Source organism: Schistocerca gregaria, chromosome X (assembly GCF_023897955.1).
Source record: "Schistocerca gregaria isolate iqSchGreg1 chromosome X, iqSchGreg1.2, whole genome shotgun sequence".
NCBI classification, from domain to species: Eukaryota; Metazoa; Arthropoda; class Insecta; order Orthoptera; family Acrididae; genus Schistocerca; species Schistocerca gregaria.
This window is the reverse complement of record NC_064931.1, coordinates 44801288-44820341: the sequence shown is the minus strand read 5'-3', so window position 1 is coordinate 44820341 and position 19054 is coordinate 44801288. Positions and strand designations below refer to the sequence as shown.

The 19054-nt window shown below is 39.9% G+C and overlaps 1 protein-coding gene across 10 annotated transcripts in view; it reads left to right on the top strand.

Annotated features, from left to right (window-relative positions):
- Positions 1-19054, top strand: part of LOC126297387 (homeotic protein female sterile-like) — a 242152-nt gene that overhangs the window by 28441 nt on the left and 194657 nt on the right. For all 10 annotated transcript variants that reach the window (XM_049988124.1, XM_049988127.1, XM_049988120.1 and 7 more), the window contains one exon: positions 3030-3078. In XM_049988124.1, coding sequence (XP_049844081.1) covers positions 3030-3078 — 49 coding nt within the window. The remainder of the gene's footprint in view (positions 1-3029; positions 3079-19054) is intronic.

Sequence of the window (19054 nt, the reverse complement as noted above, 5' to 3'; positions counted from 1 at the left end):
TTTTTATTTCTGAATTTATGGCAAAGCACACATTTAAAGTGCTTGTGAACACTACTCTCTCCTGTACTTTCTCCCAAGAAAACGGGGTACCCCAGGGCTCATTGCTATGTGTTGTACTGTTTGCCATTGCCATAAATCCTATTATTGATTCTCTCTTTCCCGATGTCTTGGGCTCCCTCTTCGTGAATTATTTTGTGATGTACTACAGCTCTCAACAGACCAGCCTTCTTGAATGACGTCTTCAAAGATGTCTTGATTGCCTTCACTCTCGGAGCATCGAAACCGGCTTCCGCTTTTCTCCTAGCTAGACTGTTAGTGTCAATTTTTGGGGGCGTACGGAGTTTCTTCCGCCTTCCCTACATCTAGGCCCTGTTGACCTTTCTTTCGCGGACGTCTGGTCCTCTCACGTTTCCTATCTTTAGGCTCATTGTCTGCGATCCATCAACACCCTATGTGTTCTGAATGGTACCTCCTGGGGAGTGGACCAAGTGGTTTTTCTCCGCCTCTGTTGCGCCGTAGTGCGCTCAAAATTGGACTATGGAAGCGTAGTTTACTCCTCTGTTCGGTCGTCTGGTCTACCAGATTCAGGATTGCCTCCACTTGCTCCACTTTAAGGGTGTCTCTGTGGTATTCCTCTGGATCCCAGGACACGTTGGTATCCGTGGAAACGAGGCAGCCGATACAGTGGCTAAGGTTGCAGTCTCTCTTCTTCAGCCTGATGTTCGCATGGTTCCCTTCGCGCGATCAACAGAGTGTTTTATGTTGTTGTGTTGCTCTTTCATGGCACACACATTGGTCCACACTTCCCAATAATAAATTGCGGGACGTGAATGCTCTTACCTGTGCTTGGACCCTCTTCCTCCCAAACTCGTCGCCGGGAGGAGGTAATTTTAACTAGACTCCGGACAGGGCACTGTCTTTTCAGCCATTGACATCTTTTAAGTGGTGATCCTTCCCTGCTTTGTCCCCACTGCTCTCAACTGTGGATGGTGGGACACCCTTTACTTGAGTGCCCCTATTTTACTCCACTACACGCCCATCTACAGCTGTCGCCTGATATATCTTCCATTTTAGCAGATGACACGAGCTCAGCCGATCACATCCTCGAGTTTATTAGTGTCAGTGAGATGTTGGTCATTTGAAGCTATTTTGGGGAAAACAACACCCCCCCCCCCCCCCCCCCTCCGCAGGGGTTTTCTAAGCTTTCCATCTGTTTTTTAGTTTCCCCACTGTTTGATTTTCGCTCCCATTGCTGCTGATTTCCATTATTTTTATTTATTTATTTATTTATTTATTTTGTTAGCTAATCCATAGACCAGGTGCAAATGACCATAGCAGTTTTGTGCCCTAATACCACAACAAAATGAGGTCCTTTCAAAATCTCTCTGCTGGGGAAAACTAATCGGACCTCAGCCGTGATCACTCGAGACATGGGTGTTGTGATGCCATCCTGTTGGTACCAACTGAGGGTGAGTTCATCATCATCCAACTGGTTCGCAAATTCCCGAAACGTTTCGATGTAAACTGCACATTTCTCAGTAGACACCCCCCCCCCCCCCCCTCCAAAAAAAAGTCTGATGAAGCGACACAGGGATATTGCACAGTAAACGCCAACCTTCTGTTAATTCGGGGGTTGCTCGACCATTGCCTGAGCAATAAATTGTTGAAACCAACAGCAAAATGTTGTGCATTTGTCTTTGCCATTGACATTCAGTTCCTGAACAACTTTAAATATGTATGGATAGATGGCAGCTTTCTTCGTAGGTCTGTGACATGCTCCGTGACATTCAGAATTCCTGAGATAAATGTTGAACAGACTTTGCAGGAGATACCAACAATCATTTCACATCAGTCAAGTTTTCTTCTGACAATGGCGGCTGTCCCCCATCGTGAAGATCCAACCCTGTTCCACTGCTCTCCATCTTGTTCACTATCTTTTGTACGCAGCATTTAGACAGTATATGTTGGTCACCAAACCGTTCAACACACATTCGCTGACATGTCTTAATGGAACCAGTAATCTGATATTGTCTCACAAGAAGCACATGCTTTTTGACAGAGAGCGACACACTGTCACTGAACACTGATCCCCAACCACAGCGACGTGCGGAAACACTCTGTTATGTCAAACCATGTTGCAGAGTGCATTGTTGGCACATCAAACGTCAGAAATTACACAGTGCAATTGCAGTGGAATTACTATATGTTTGTGGGGCCTCTGTAGAGTATGACACCCTGTAGTTGTGGTCGACAGAATGAAGTTTAGATACATTACGAGAAGCATCTACCTGGCTGTTGCAAGAAGTGGATCAGAACAGCTTACCAGAAACAAGGAAATAAGAGTTGTATACTTTGGAACCAGCCATTCCTTTGTTGGTACCTAAAGGGAGCTTAGGGGAATGGTGATGTATTTTACTCAAACCAGGTGCAGAGAAAAATAATTGGAATCCGCTCGCCCATGTAACAGTTACGAGCTCTAATGAGGGGAAAAGCTGTGCTCTTAACATACACTTGGGTATTATAACCATAGCAATTTCTACTTGCTGTTTTAATTTCTCACTTCCTATGTTTTCCACTTGGTAAATGTGTGCACTGCAACCAAAAGCTTCATTTTTATCAGAATGCAGGTTGTAGCACTTTGGTTTGCATGATTTAATACATCTAATGAGATTAATAGTCTACTCTTAGTGCCTTTGTGGTGGGAGTTGTACAATGTATTAATTTCATGTACTTCACATTGCCTTGTTGTACATGTACGCAATAAGAATGTGTTCAGGATTATAGACAAGACTTCAGTAAGTAATATTTCAAGGTACATTGTTTCTCATTCACTAATTTTTTCTTGGAGGTTTGGACTGGGCTGTTTGTAATAAGGTTTTATTTCCAGATGTGGAATGGTTGTCAGGGAAAGGTTATAACATAGATTAATATACACAAGCTGCTCAGTAAGCTTCAAAGGTATGATGTTTTATTATTATTTTGTCATTATGTTCTGAACTTCAATAATTGAAAATACCTTTTAATTGCAGACGTGACCAGGAAATGCAGCAGGTAGATTCGGTGGCTCATAGCAGTACGGTGAGTAAACAATCTTTTTTTTTCTGTTAGTGTCTGAATTTGGTGGTAAGTGCTTTTTGCCATTATAGACAATGTTTATTTTTATCTAGTTAGTATTTCTGGATAACTCACATGTTCAGACCATTCCCATGAAAGGTAAATTGCAGGATGTATTGCAGTGATTAAGGTATTGGATTCATCGTTTATACCAGCAGGGTTCAAATAGATGTTGAGCTACCAACATTTTGGTATTACGTGGTTTCTACACTATAGGCCATTAAAATTGCTACACCAAGAAGAAATGGAGATAATAAACGGGTACTCATTGGACAAATATACTATACTAGAACTGACGTGTGATAACATTTTCATACAATTTGGGTGCATAGATCCCAAGGAATCGGTTCCCAGAACATCCACCTCTGGCCGTAATAACGGCCTTGATACGCCTGGGCATTGAGTCAAACAGAGGTTGGATGGTGTATACAGGTACAGCTGCCCACGCAGCTTCGACGCGATACCACAGTTCATCAAGAGTAGTGACTGGCGTATTGTGACGAGCCAGTTGCTCGGCCACTGTTGAGCAGACATTTTCAATTGGTGAGAGATCGGGAGAATGTGCTGGCCAGGGTAGAAGTAGAACATTTTCTGTATCCAGAAAGGCCAGTACAGGACCTGCAGCATGCGGTCATGCATTATCCTGCTGAAATGTAGGGTTTCACAGGGATCGAATGAAGGGTAGAGCCACGGGTCATAACACATCTGAAATGTAACGTCCTCTGTTCAAAGTGCCGTCAATGCAAACAAGAGGTAACAGAGACGTGTAACCGATGGCACCCCATACCATCACGCCAGGTGATACGCCAGTATGGTGAAGACGGATACACACTTTCAATGTGTGTTCACCCCGATGTCGCCAAACACGGATGCGACCATCATGATGCTGTAAACAGGACTTGGATTCATCCAAAAAAACGACGTTTTGCCATTTGTGCACCCAGGTTCGTAATTGAGTACACCATCGCAGGTGCTCCTGTTTGTGATGCAGCGTCAAGGGTAACTGCAGCCATGGTCTCTGAGCTGATAGTCCATGCTGCTGCAAATGTCTTTGACGTGTTTGTGCAGACGGTTGTTGTCTTGCAATCATCCCCATCTGTTGACTCAGAGATCGAGACATGGCTGCACGATCCGTTACAGCCATGTGAGTAAGATGCCTGTCATCTCGACTGCCAGTTAGTTGATGGCTTTGGGATCCAGCACGGCATTCTGTATTACCCTCCTGAACCCACTGATTCCATATTCTGCTAACAGTCATTGGATGTCGACCAACGCGAGCAGCAATGTCGCGATACGATAAACCGAAATCGCGATAGGCTACAATCCGACCTTTATCAAAGTCGGAAATGTGATGGTACACATTTCTCGTCCTTACATGAGGCATCACGACGATGTTTCACCAGGCAACACCAGTCAACTACTGTTTGTGTATGAGAAATTGGTTGGAAACTTTCCTCATGTCAGCACGCTGTAGATGCCGCCACTGTCGCTGCCCTTGTGTGAATGCTCTGAAAAGCTAATCATTTGCATATCACAGCATCTTCTTCGTGTTGGTTAAATTTCACGTCTGTAGCAAGCCCTCTTCGTGGTGTAGCAATTTTAATGGCCAGTAGTGTATAAATTGCTTGAGACAAATGCAAAGATGGTTCCTTTGGAAAGGCCACCACTGATTTCCTCCCACCATCTATGTCCAATCTGAGTTGGTGAACTGCGCATACTGATGGGAAGTCCTGCCTGGACATCACTATAGTCTGTTTAAAATTACTTTTGGATTGACATTTCGGCAGGAGCATGTGGAGGCATGGAGCAGGGTTGCCACTTCCCACACACAACTGGTGCACAATCATAAATTTCATTCAACTCACTCAAACTTGTAAACTACTAATTTCATAACTATGAAATTTGCATCAATGTGTGCTAGAAGAGGTGCAGTATCTTATCATTCTAGCTTTAACTGTGGCAATAAATTATTAAAACAAGACACACTTTACAAATATCCATTTTATGATCTTACAGAATTTTCAACAAGAGTGGAGCTTTTTTGTTATTGAAGTTAGGTGAACAGATTAAGCAAATGAAATCTTCAGAACACATCAAATCTTCCTCTGCTCCAAACCAGAACTCAGTTTTCTAACAAGAGATAATTTCTGTTAACTATCACACACAATGGTCAGCTCATATGTCAAGTACTAAGCAGTTGTCCTTATGGTTCTGTTACAAGAAATGGATTGCTAGGTTCATAATTAACCTGTTACTAATTTTTCTTATCCACCTACTTATTTCTAGCATAACAAAACATAATATTTATGCATGTTTATCAGTGTGACAAAATGTTAGGAGAAAGAACAAATGAATGCAAAAATTTTGCTTTGGTTTTGCAGCAATTATATTTTAAACATTAATATTTATTTTTTGTGATATAGACTGAATTCCTGAGACTACCTTCATTTGGAGTTACCCACTGATAAGACGTTCTTATTATAATGTCATAAGTTACGAAAGTTTTTGTTATGTAGTAATTGTTGTTGTGGTTTTCAGTCCTGAGACTGGTTTGATGCAGCTCTCCATGCTTCTCTATCCTGTTCAAGCTTCATCATCTCCCAGTACCTACTGCAACCTACATCCTTCTGAATCTGCGTAGTGTATTCATCGCTTGGTGTCCCTCTATGATTTTTACCCTCCACGCTGCCCTCCAATGCTAACTTTGTGATCCCTTGATGCTTCAGAACATGTCCTACCAACTGGTCCCTTCTTCTTGCCAAGTTGTGCCACAAACTCCTCTTCTCCCCAATTATATTCAATTCTTCCTCATTAGTTATGTGATCTACACCATCTAATCTTCAGCATTCTTCTCTAGCACCACATTTCAAAAGCTTCTGTTCTCTTCTTGTCTAAACTATTTACCATCCATGTTTCACTTCCATACATGGCTACACTCCATACAAATACTTTTAGAAACGACTTCCTGACACTGAAATCTATACTCAGTGTTAACAAATTTCTCTTCTTAAGGAATGCTTTCCTTGCCATTGCCAGTCTACATTTTATATCCTCTCTACTTCGACCATCATCAGTTATTTTGCTCCCCAAATAGCAAAACTCATTTACTACTTTAAGTGTCTCATTTCCTAATCTAATTCCCTCAGCATCACCCGACTTAATTCGACTACATTGCATTATCCTCGTTTTGCTTTTGTTGATGTTCATCTTATATCCTCCTTTCAAGACACTGTCCATTCCGTTCAACTGCTCTTCCAAGTCCTTTGCTGTCTCTGACAGAATTACAATGTCATCGGCGAACCTCAACATTTTTATTTCTTCTCCATGGACTTTAATGCCTACTCCGAACTTTTCTTTTGTTTCCTTTACTGCTTGCTCAGTATACAGATGGAATAACATTGGGGACAGGCTACAACCCTGTCTCACTCCCTTCCCAACCACTGCTTCCCTTTCATGTCCCTCGACTCTTTAACTGCCATCTGGTTTCTGTACAAGTCGTAAATAGCCTTTCGCTCCCTGTATTTTACCCCTGCCACCTTCAGAATTTGAAAGAGAGTATTCCAGTCAACATTGTCAAAAGCTTTCTCTAAGTCTACAAATGCTAGAAACGTAGGTTTGCCCTTCCTTAATCTAGCTTCTAAGATAAGTCATAGGGTCAGTATTGCCTCACGTGTTCCAACATTTTTACGGAATCCAAACTGATCTTCCCCGAGGTCGGCTTCTACAAGTTTTTCCATTCATCTTTAAGGAATTCGTGTTAGTATTCTGCAGCCGTGGCTTATTAAACTGATAGTTCGGTAGTTTTCACATCTGTCAACACCTGCTTTCTTTGAGATTGGAATTATTATGTTCTTCTTGAAGTCTGAGGGTATTTCGCCTGTCTCATACATCTTGCTCACCAGATGGTAGAGTTTTGTAAGGCTGGCTCTCCCAAGGCTGTCAGCAGTTCTAATGGGAAGTTGTCTACTCCCGGGGCCTTGTTTTGACTTAGGTCTTTCAGTGCTCTGTCAAACTCTTCAAGCAGTATATGATATCTCCTATTTCATCTACATCTATATCCTCTTCCTTTTTTATAATATTGTTTTCAAGAACTTCGCCCTTGTATAGACCCTCTATATACTCCTTCCATCTCTGCTTTCCCTTCTTTGCTTAGAACTGAGTTTCCATCTGAGCTCATGATATTCATGCAAGTGGTTCTCTTTTCTCCAAAGGTCTAATTTTCCTGTAGCAGTATTTATCGTACCCCTAGTGATATGCGCCTCCAAATCCTTACTTTTATCCCCTAGCCATCCCTGCTTAGCCATTTTGCACTTCCTGTTGATCTCATTTTTGAGACGTTTGTGTTCCTTTTTGCCTTTAATTTGTATTCACTCCTTCGGGTTGAAATGGCAGTGGTAATGTGGTAGCTAATAATGCTGTTAAATTTTTGCCAGCTCATAGATTTTGTCTGAGGGGAATTGTTTCATGGAGAGAGATTAGTTCCATAAGCTCCACATTTCTAAGGTTGTCACTTACATTGTTAAGATGCTGAAGCGAGTATCATTTCCTCCTTTTCCTTTGCTATTGTAGGTGCCTTCTTTCCAACAGCTCAGTGGTAAGGAGCACCATCTAGAACAATTGTTGATGGTTTTCCTAGATGCTGAATTAGTGATTATATGAACAACTTTGTAAACATAATGTGGTTTTTCTCTTCATAATCATCTCATGTCTCCTTTGATTTTAACAGGAGACCATTAAAGAGAGAACCTTGTGAGGTGCCAGCATGACAAATAATAAGTCTGCCCCCCTCTTTACCAGAAAGCATTGCCATTGTTCCTGTAGTTATTTGTCGAGACCTTCTTGAGAATGTGGTCAGATGTGGCCCGTGTTTTATCAAGCCATACCACTAATGGCCACAGAAATCTCAATAGTAAAATCCTATGTCATGCAAAACTCTGTACGACTGCCTTGAAAAAGACTTGATTTCTTTAGGGTGGCTAATAACTTGCCGAATGTCGGGTTTTACTTTCTGCAGTAACAATCGGAAATGTGATGATGAATCACATCCTTAACAAGTGAATCTATATTCGCAATCCGCTTATGCAAACAGTGTCATTCCCCCCCCCCCCCCCCCCCCCCCTCCCCAAATAGCTTCAAGCTGTGGTGATTTTTGCAGTTTGTTAATTACCTGAACATCTTTTTGCCAGTCTTCACAACAGCATTTTTGTGTATATTCAGAGCTACAGCATTTCTATCAATTACATTGTTAACAGAGAACAGGGGGGCCACCATTGCGTTTCTTATTCTCAAAGTAGGCATGTAATGCAGTTACTATTTCTCTTGACAGACCTCGTATCAAAATCCTCTGTCCAAGAAAACAACATGGAATCCCACTCATAACCTTTGGTGAATTGCTTTCTGACAGTGTTTAGTATCACACTACAAATAACGGTAACGACAAATAAAATAATATCTCCTGTAATTAAAAAAATTAAATAAATAAATAAATCACAGGGTGCAACGATTGCACAGGACAGCAAGCTGCCTGCGACTTGCAGTGCAAGTGGAAAGTGTTGTGATGGGGGGTAAAATTTTGACAACTTTGGATGATTTCTTTGACTGCATGTATCATGGTATTGGTGGAATGCAGTCAGTATTACTTACATCCCCCCCCCCCCCCCCCCCCCCGCTACTTCTGTCAGAGTTGTCAATCCTAAAGTAATTTCGAACAGACTGCACCAATATCCATTTGTCTTTTTGTCTTCATTACTTAACAACCACTACGTACATGAAAAAGTGAAAATTGTATAAAGTTTCAGAACTGCAACAACACTTTCACCTGGCAGAAATTCACTGTACCATCAATATTCGTGATATTTCCCAGAAGAAAAAAGCAGACTAAAATCCATACTTAAGAAATTGGAATGTCATTTGAAATGACATTCGTTATGTGTCATGAAATCAGAATTGCAGCTCATTCAGAAATGTGGTATGTGATGCCTGAATGTGTGTTTGGGAGTTTTCTACCATAAATTGTGTTATATAGTGCGATATTAGATTGGTGTTGTGGAAAAGATAGGACAAGTGTGTTAGTTGTATCTTTTTTCTAGACATTCTGAAGATTAAACTTAACAGTGGGTTAACTTGAACTTCCTTGTCTGTGAATTTTTCTGTGTCATTATCACATTCTTGGGGGCCAATTGTGATAGGGTTGTGAATACCTCAACATTGTCATCATTGTATTCAATTTTACTTTGGTTAAAGTGTTACATATCCCCAAGATATGTAGTGATAGCCACTATAGCAGTTTGCTTATTGATGTTCAACGTAGTAGTACTCATCCTGAATAAGTTGCATCACAGGAGACAAAAAGGTTGCCTAGTTCCTACATCTTGAATTGGTGTTCATCTATATCAGTCTGTTAGAAGTGGGTACATTGGCAGTGCAAATTACTGTGAAGCAAGGTACTGAAAGACAGAACCAGTGATCATGGCTAAACAAAATACTCTGTTAACAAAAGTAAGCCAAATGACACCATGTAATATACTTTGACCTAGTATGAATAAAGTCAAAACAGGCAGCTAGTGCTTTATAGCTGAAGTTATCTGATAGCTTAGGACATGCTCCTGTAGGAAGATGCCAGATAAATATAGGAGGAGATTGATAAGGGTATTTACTTCGCAACATGAGAAACTGTTCTTCAAATACACAACAGTACACACATCAAAGCAATTGTGTCATGAACAATCTCAAACTGCAGTTGAAAACCAGGTGATGCAAAATGCTGTAGATGTCATATTAATGGTGTGGGTGTGTAAGAGTTAGGCTGAACACTTCATAACAATAAGCTCAGCTAAAAGGAAAAAAAGAGCAGCTCAGCTTATTATAAACATCTTTTCAGGTGGATAGGATCTGGACATGTGTTGCTTCTGCTAACATAAAAAGTGGGAAATAAGTATTACTTAAAAACATTTGCTTGCACAGTGTGGTCTATTTTAAGAAGAATTCTATGGAATATTAACAAACTTAAAACAAGTGAGAAATTTTTATTGTGGGTGGAGTTGGTAAAAGCTTGACATTTATGATTATGATATACATCCATAACCTTGCTAATCGTGTAAATCCAAAATGAGAGTGTAGCTTCTGGGTGGAGTAATTACATGGATGTAGAATCTCCCCTTGTGGTGTTGAGGAAAAGTATCTTGGAACAACACACTCCCTTATGTCATGTTAATGGATCTGCTATAGGCTTTTGACTTTTTAGGCAGCATGGAATTCTTTCCACGTTGCTTTGAAAAAATGGCTGTCCTAAACTTCCTGTAATTAGAATTACATTTTATGATCTCATATGAGATAAGTGTATATTTGAACAAATGGTCAGTATCTTTCATATGAAGAGTTGTTTGAAACAACTATCTGTACTGGCTGCTTGCACTTTTTGCCATATAATGTTTATTGCTGCTATTGTGTGATACTAGTGGATATTAGTGGAAAGTGTGTATTTGCATCCTAGGCTGAGACGAAACTTTTTAGTGCTGTGCTTGCGTTGAACCAAAATTGCTAGTCAACACAGTAAATTGTTGCTGTACACCTAAGGACATTACCAGAATTCTGAAATTAGTAGCTTTTATGTTTAGATTCAGAATAACTTTTGAGATGACCAAAAATACAGTGTTTGAAATATATGATGGGGCAAAAAAAAAAAAAAAAAAAAGTGTCAGCGTGTAGTTCAACATTTGAGCTTAGTGCTGTGTTTCTCTGACTGTTGGCATGTTCTGCTTGTGAAGTCGTTATTTCAACTTTAGAAGGACAGACAGAGAGACAGAGTGAGTGAGTGTAATTTTGTTTCCTGCTTAAAAAATCGACAATGTAGAATCAACAAATGCTTAAAAAGGCTTTCCAGGAGGATGCTATGAGCTGCTCACAAGTTTTCAACTAGTTTGGGCACTTAAAACATGGTGAGATGAGTGTTGAATACCAACTTAGTTCTGGATGCCCTACTAACCTCGCAAAACAAGAAAAAAAAAAAACTGATAAATCCACCAAACAATCAGTGAAGATCATTGTCTCATGATTCACCCAATTTCACTAGTCAGTTCATGAGTTGGAGCTCATGCTAGCAGATTTTGTGAGAGGATCTGTACTTCGGACATGTTGGTGCAAAATTTGTTCTGCACTTTCTTACAGGACCAAAACAAACCCATGCTGTGTCAGGACTCGAAAACAGAGACTGAAAGTGATCCAGATTTTTTGAACAAAATAGTTAAGGTGATGAGTGTTAGTGTTGTGGGTATGACCCAGAACCCAAGCATGCGTCAAGCCAGTGGAGGACTCTCAACTCTTCCAGGCCAAAAATAGCAAGGCAAGTGAGGTTGAATGTGAAGCCGACGATCATTGTCTTTTTCTATGTTTGATGAATTGTGCATCAGTAATTTGTACCTCCCTTACCACACTATTAACCAGCAGTTTTATTTGGAAGTTTTAAGACACCCGACAGAGGATGTGTGTAGGAAACTCCTCAAACTTTGGCATCAGGTGTCCAGTTCATTCATAATGAGAATGCTCCTGCACGTACGGCCTTATGAGTGACCCACCATTTGGCATCTCAGGGATGGTCTGTCTGTTTTTTCCCACCTGCCGTATTTGCCAGATCTTGCCCCATGAGGCATTTTCATTTTATATCCTCTCTCCTTCGACCATCATCTGTTGTTTAATTTGCTGCTGCCCAAATAGCAAAACTCATGTTCCCCCTCCCTCCCTCCCTCCCTCCCTCCCTACGACGAAAAGTGTGGGTACCCATCAGCTGATTGTTTCATGTCTCTGCAATGTTTTTGATCGTCCGTGAACCAGTGTGGCACAAAGTGACAACAGGTTTTTTTATTTTTGCCTAAATTTTCAGTCACAATGCGATGCACAGTTTTTTAGGAAGTCCAGTGAACTCCGCAATTAAGCTGGTAGATGCACAACGATCATTTTGAAGAATTTCAGCAGCTGTTCAAACTTTTTTTTCTACTAGAATTGCTGATGCTCCTGGATGTCGGTCATCTTCAATGCTCTCTCTACCATCACGGAATCTTGCATACAACATAAAAACGGTTTTACGACTCATTGCTTTACTCCTATAAACACATTGTATCTCTTGAAAAGTTTGTGTGACACTCTTCCCACTTTCAAACAAAATGTAATGATTGCACTTGCTCTATCACTCTTTTGATGACAAAGGGTCAAAACATGCTGTTACTGTTTAGTGTACTATGAGCAGTCCGTGATGCCAGTGTTGTTCCTTTTAAAACGACAGGTAGTCAAAACACCACGCTAAATAATTTCTGCATCAGATCACAGATGACAGTAGTGGTTCTTCGAATATAAAATCCATCACCTTTTCTATGGGGTGGAGAGTTTGTCATGGGCAAGTTTTTATTTCTTCTCCCTGAATTTGAATTCTCATTCCAAATTTTTCTTTGGTTTCCTTTACTACTAGTTCCAATGTACGTACTGAGTAACATCACAGATAGGCTACAACCCAGTCTCACTCCCTTCTCAACCACTGCATCCCCTTTATGCCAGTCGACTTTATGCTGTCTGGTTTCTGTACAAGTTGTAAATAGCTATTTGCTCCCTGTATTTTACCACTGCTACTTTCAGAATTTCCAAGAGTATTCCAGTCAACACTGTCAAGACTTTTTCTTAAGTCTACAAATCCTATAATGTAGGTTTGCCTTTCCTTAACCTATCTTCTAAGATAAGTCGTAGGGTCTGCACTACCTCACGTGTTCCCACATTTTTCCGGAATCCAAACTGATCATTTCTGTTTCTTTTTTTTTGTAAATAATTCGTGTTAGTATTTTGCAACCATGTCTTATTAAATTGGTAGTTTTCACACCTGTCAGCTACTTCTTTCTTTGAAATTGGCATTACTACATTCTTCTTAAAGTCTGAGGGTATTTCATCTGTCACATACATCTTACACACTAGAGGGAAGAGTTTTGCCATAGCTGGTTCTCCTAAGACTGTCTGCAATTCTGAGGAAATATAGTCTAACCCAAGGGCCTTGTTTTGACGTAGATCTTTCAGAGCTTTGTCAAATTCTTCGTGCAGTATTATATCTCCCATCTGATGTTCATCAGTAATCATTTTATATTGAATTTACAATGTCTTCGTATACGAACTGCATCAACGATGTTAGCATAGAAATGTAAATCTCCTATGGCCTTCCAATTATTCCCAAGACATTTACATAGTAAATTATTCAGATCAGTCTTATTTGCTTCACTCGTTCTTTTGGATGATTAAATTACTGATGGTTCAGCAACATACATTGTATTCCCATTTTTTTAGAATGGGGCTGAACATCTTGGATGGATCATTACAACAGTAAATTGGCTCCATTTGTATTTTGACGATGAAATTTCACCTTTAATTGACTTTCAGAATATTTCATTTCATGTCACTAATACTGTCAGTCTTTTTAAAATGTTAACTGATTGCTTTGTAGTCTCTCTCACTCCAATTGTCATCTCAAACACGATGTGCACCTACCAATTTATAAACACTATGATAATGTGTGGGTGTCAGTGTCGTAGATTTTCAAATATGTTTTTCCAAAACACTGTCAGCAGAAATAAATGATTGGCCTCATACAAGAAAAAACAGTGTTATGTTCTTGAGCTGCTGAGGAGCTTTAACTAGAAAGGGATTTAAAGTGTGTACCACATGGGAATTCCTATTCTGCCTTCCAAAGCAATCTGCAACAAGCCTCAAGCTATCATTCTCAATAGGGAACTCACCAAACTTCTCGAGATGATCAAAAGACCTGAAGCAACCTCAACAGAGCATCTGTCAGCTTGATTTTATGTCCAGACATAGAATTTTGGAATTTTGTTATCTGCGTCTCTTACACAGATTGTGTGATGGCTTATTTGACGTGAATAATATACCTCATTAATTGATAGTTTAGGAAGGACCTGTATCTGTTGCATGTCAAAGCAGAGGGTTGTTGAATTACAGAGCTTCTCCTTCATAAGTTGATGAACATACTGATGCTCAGTTCTGAAGAAAAGTACAGTCATTCTTCCTAGGATGATAACTCTCCCTACTCTTTAGGCTGAAGATGAAACTAAAATTTCTCTTTCTTGTGATTACCCCCTCACCATTCTTTACATCCTTTACTGCCCCTAATTGATTTAGCAATACTATTTAGGCGACTATGTCTCAATTCAAACAGATTTGCAATCTGTACACACTGGTTTTAAATCTTTATTTACTGGAATGTGATACTCCACAATCATTGCTGTAGCTTTCCTAGTATCAGCTCTTGAGTGGAATTTCTGTGGCGCACAAACATGTATCGTCAATGAAATATGCTGATCCTGCTCACTTTTGTTTAGGACTCGGAGTAATTTATTTTTTGGCATTTAGTAGAAAATGTGCTAGTATATTACAGCAATAGAAATGACGTTCTTTGTGCTTGCATGGTTGTGTGAACGTGGTCATATCAGGATCTTTATAGGAGTTCCTACAATAAATATGGATGAGTATCATAAATACAGAATTTCAGCATTATTTAAAATTTTGGCAGGGTCGGGTTATTGTTTGTAGTGAGACTTACAATTCCAGTATTCTTTTCTAAATTTTATTTTTATGTATCCCGCTTCGGATTTAAGGCGATAGGTATGTTTACAACTGCTTCATGTAGAATTAATGTTGGACACAATACGATTTGAAACATGCGCTATAGAGGCCTAAGTAAGATTTGAAACAACGTCTAGTTGTCTGACACTATGAGGCGTGTTTTTCAGGTATGGTCCGTTTTGTTGTAGAAACTAGTAGTTTGTGCGCGTACCGCAACGAGCATGTGCGTCATGTACTGGCATGCCTCAGGAACAACTGTGTTCAGTTTCAGCTCTGTAGCGAACATGTATGGTTCTGTTCTGTGTTTCAAAATGTTTAAGATTACCAACTCACCCACCTTGTGTGAGGTTCGCTCAGTGATATGGTTTTTGTCAGAAAGGAACCTTTATGGCGCAGAAATTCATAGACAGATTTGTGAAGTGTGTAATAATACTGTTAAGAGTGAAAGTAAAGTGCGTAAGTGGGTACGAGAATTCAAAGATGGCTGTGACAACGTCCTTGAGGAGGACCGCTCTGGTTGCTCTTCTTTGATTACATAAGATTTAGTGGATTCAGTTGAAGTGAGGATTCGTGAGAACAGGCACTTGACAATAATAGGTCCCTCAAACAAATTTCCGGATGAGTCAATCAGTGCTTTACAACATTGAAACAAATTTCCGGATGAGTCAATCAGTGCTTTACAACACTGTTTCTGAACACCTAAAGTTTAGGAAACTGTGCTCCCGTTGGGTCCCGAAGCTGCTAACACAGGATCACAAAAACCAAAGATTTGAGTGTGTGATGAAGTTCTTGACTTGTTATCATGGAGAAGGTGATGACTTCTTGAGTCAGATGATAACTGGATGCGATACATGGGTTTCGCGTATCACGCCCGAAATGAAGCAACAGAGCATGGAATGGAGACACACACACACACACACACACACACACACACACACACACACACACACCTGTAAAGATGAAGGCCAAATAGACTCTGCCCCATTGCAAAATCATGGCATCGGTGTTTTGGAATAGGCATGGTGTTTTGTTGGCAGACTTCATGCAACGAGGAACCATTATCAATGCAGAAGCATACTGTCAAACCCTGAGAAAGCTGTGCAGACTGATTAAAAACAAAAGACGTGGCAAGCTGACAAAAGGAACTGTCCTTCTCCATGAGAATGCAAGACCTCACACTGCAGGTCACACCTGCGATTTATTGGACAGTTTTGGGTGGGAAGTTTTAGACCACCCACCCTACAGTCCTGATCTTGTGCCTAGCAATTACCGTCTGTTCCTCCACCTCAAACAACACCTCAGTCTCAACCGTTACAATGACGACGACGACGATGTGAAAACGGCAGTGAACTCCTGGTTAATGAAACAGGTGGCAAGTTTTTGTGAAGAGGGTATTTTAAAATTGGTTTAGAGGTACGATACACGTTTCAACAAACTTGCCAATTATGTCGAAAAATAGAATGAAGTATGCACTTTCTGAAAATAAATTTACTTTTTTGAAATAACCTTTCGTAGCATGCTTATGTTCAAAAGGACCTTACTTAAAAAATGCACCTTGTATTTACACTGTGAATGAATCTGAATTGTTACATGTTGACTTTAAAGCATGTAAGTTTGCTATGGGAACTATACGAAAATATATCAAACTCAGTTTTGTCCACTGATGGACAAGATACAATATGAAAAGGTGCTTCTCATATTTCAGTGAAACATACTACATAACATGAGTATTACATCATTTTCCCGCTGAATCACCATGTACTTCAAATCAATTTGTTAACCGTGGCATGACACTTTTAATACCTGCAATGTAGATGTCTCCTGGCAACTCTTTAAACCATTTCTCCACTTCAGTTTTCATCTCGTCATTGGAGAAGTGTTTTCCACTCACAAATTCCTTCAGTTAAGAAAACAAATGTTAATTTTAAGATGTGAGATCTCGAGACTGTCTCACTGAGTGCTGCCTTCAGCGATGTCTTTTCAGCCATCATTTCATTATCCTTTAGCTTACACCAAATGGAAAGAGGCCCATGCTCTCCATTTTTGGGCAGCTGTGATGAGTGTAATTTTATGATGATTTTATGCAAAGGAGTTCTAACTGCTCTGTTTGGTGCATTCTTCAACCACCTGTACCTGTTCATGCAATAAAAACTTTTTGAGGTTCCTTGTATGGGTTCCATCCTTGTATGGGTTCCATGTGTAGCTCTTCATCAGATGGTGAAACTTCTGAAACATAAATTTCTGAATGACTGTTGTAATCTGTAACACATACCTGTTTTTTGGTATATGTCGTTGATCCACCTTGAACCTTTTATTATCGAACGATCCGGCTACTTCCAATGTTTATTTGTACAATCTAAAGCAGAATAACAAAATAACCTCTTTATTGTAAATAATTAAGCTAACTCTGAGCTGCGGTTTGAGAGACTGCAGTCAACATTTAATTAGTTCTAACTCACCTATCTATTGGAACAACTGGTTCACTCACAACTATGTTATTCTGCTTGCACTTTTCAGAAGCTACTGAAAGGGTGGGGGGAAACTGAGCGAGAGAAAGTAATGTAATCACGTGATGGAACATATGTGTGGTCTCACAGACTGCACCTCAGCAGTTAAAGGTTAAATACAACCCCTGCTCAGCAGAAAACTTTCAGGTATTTCCAATCCATCACTCTTACCCTAAATGCATGCAGCATACTGTCCTGGCTTGGAGGTCTGATGTTGATATACCTCCAAGAAATCCTTATCAAGCTTGGAACCTGTAGTAAAGAGAGACACTGGTGGCTGCTGTTGGATTTCTATCAGGGTGACTCCTATGGCGATGGGAATGTTGGTTTTCCTCACTTTAAAAGAAACCAGCAGTAGTTACGCCACCATGGACCAAAACAATACATTTACATAATTTTTCATAGGTTCCCCTTAACTGCAAACAGTGTGAACACAAACTATGCTACAAAGTGAGCTGGTGCAGTGGTTAGCACACTGGACTAGTTAGCACATTGGACTCGCATTTGGGAGGACTACGGTTCAAACCCACATCCGGCCATCCTGATTTAGGTTTTCTGTTATTTCCCTAAATTGCTTCAGGCAAATGTCGGGATGGTTCCTGTGAAAGGGCACAGCAGACTTCCTTCCCTAAACCGACGGGACCGGTGACCTCTGTTCGGTCCCCTCCCCCAAATCAACCAACCAAACGACCAGCAAACTATGCCATACTTTAAACTGGAATTAAACTAGCATGTCAGTAGCATTGCATAATAAAAAGACACTAAAAACTGTCTAATATATGAATCCTTTCCAAAAAAATGTTGGATACTGCTGTGAACTTCACCAAATTTATCAAATGTGACAACAGTGTAAAACTTGAACACAGTTTATGCTCTCTGTGTTGTAGCTGTTACTCAACAATTTTGCTACCATGATCTGCAGTGCCTTGGTAAAGCATAGTTAAATTTTGAAGTTAATAGCCAATTTGATTTCATAGTTACAGCAGAAAAAATGCTGAAATATGTCGAGAGTCATGACAAAAACACTTAAAAATTGTGCTGACTCAGTTTTACTTCTTACTCATCAGGAGTTCTGACATTAACTTCCCAGAGAGTACTAAACAACTGTAGGACGTAATAAAATGTCAGATTTGAGTACCAATAGAATATGGTTGCATTTTCAATGCACTTCAGCGTTGACATCATTTTTGGGACTTTTATGCTGTCACTGCAATGCTAAATATAGTTTTTCAAGGTACTTATAACATAGTATTTCTAATGAAAATGGTTTAAGAGTTTGCAGAAGACTTTTGTGAAAGTGGGCTAAAAAACACATTTTTGACATTTTTACCATTTTGCCCTCAGTTTGGAAGCTATGGAAAACTGGCACACAAATCAAACTTTATATTCTGAAACCTTGTATTGGTAAGTTATTACATACAAGATTCCAGGTTTATCAAGCAATCTTTTTAAAAATTATTATTTTGCTCACAAGTGTGTGTGCAGAAAGTTGTAAAAAATGGCAGTTTATTTTTTTTAAAGAAAATATTGCCATAGCTATTGTGTCTCAAAGGTGTCGAAAACTCGGGGTGCATTCTTGAGAGCTGCGCCATGGGGGCAAATGATTATATCTCAAAGTACTGAATTGATGATAGTGAAACTTAACTGACGTTTATTGGGAACATGATTTTGTTCACACACAACTTTGTCAAAATCCATGATGGTCATGTGGGAACTTCTGGACCACATTAGCATGGAATATCTCTGCACAAAATGTAGAAAATGGGTATCCTGGAACCTGAGGCACTGTACGCTGGCCGATTGGCGGGTGGTCCATCTAATAG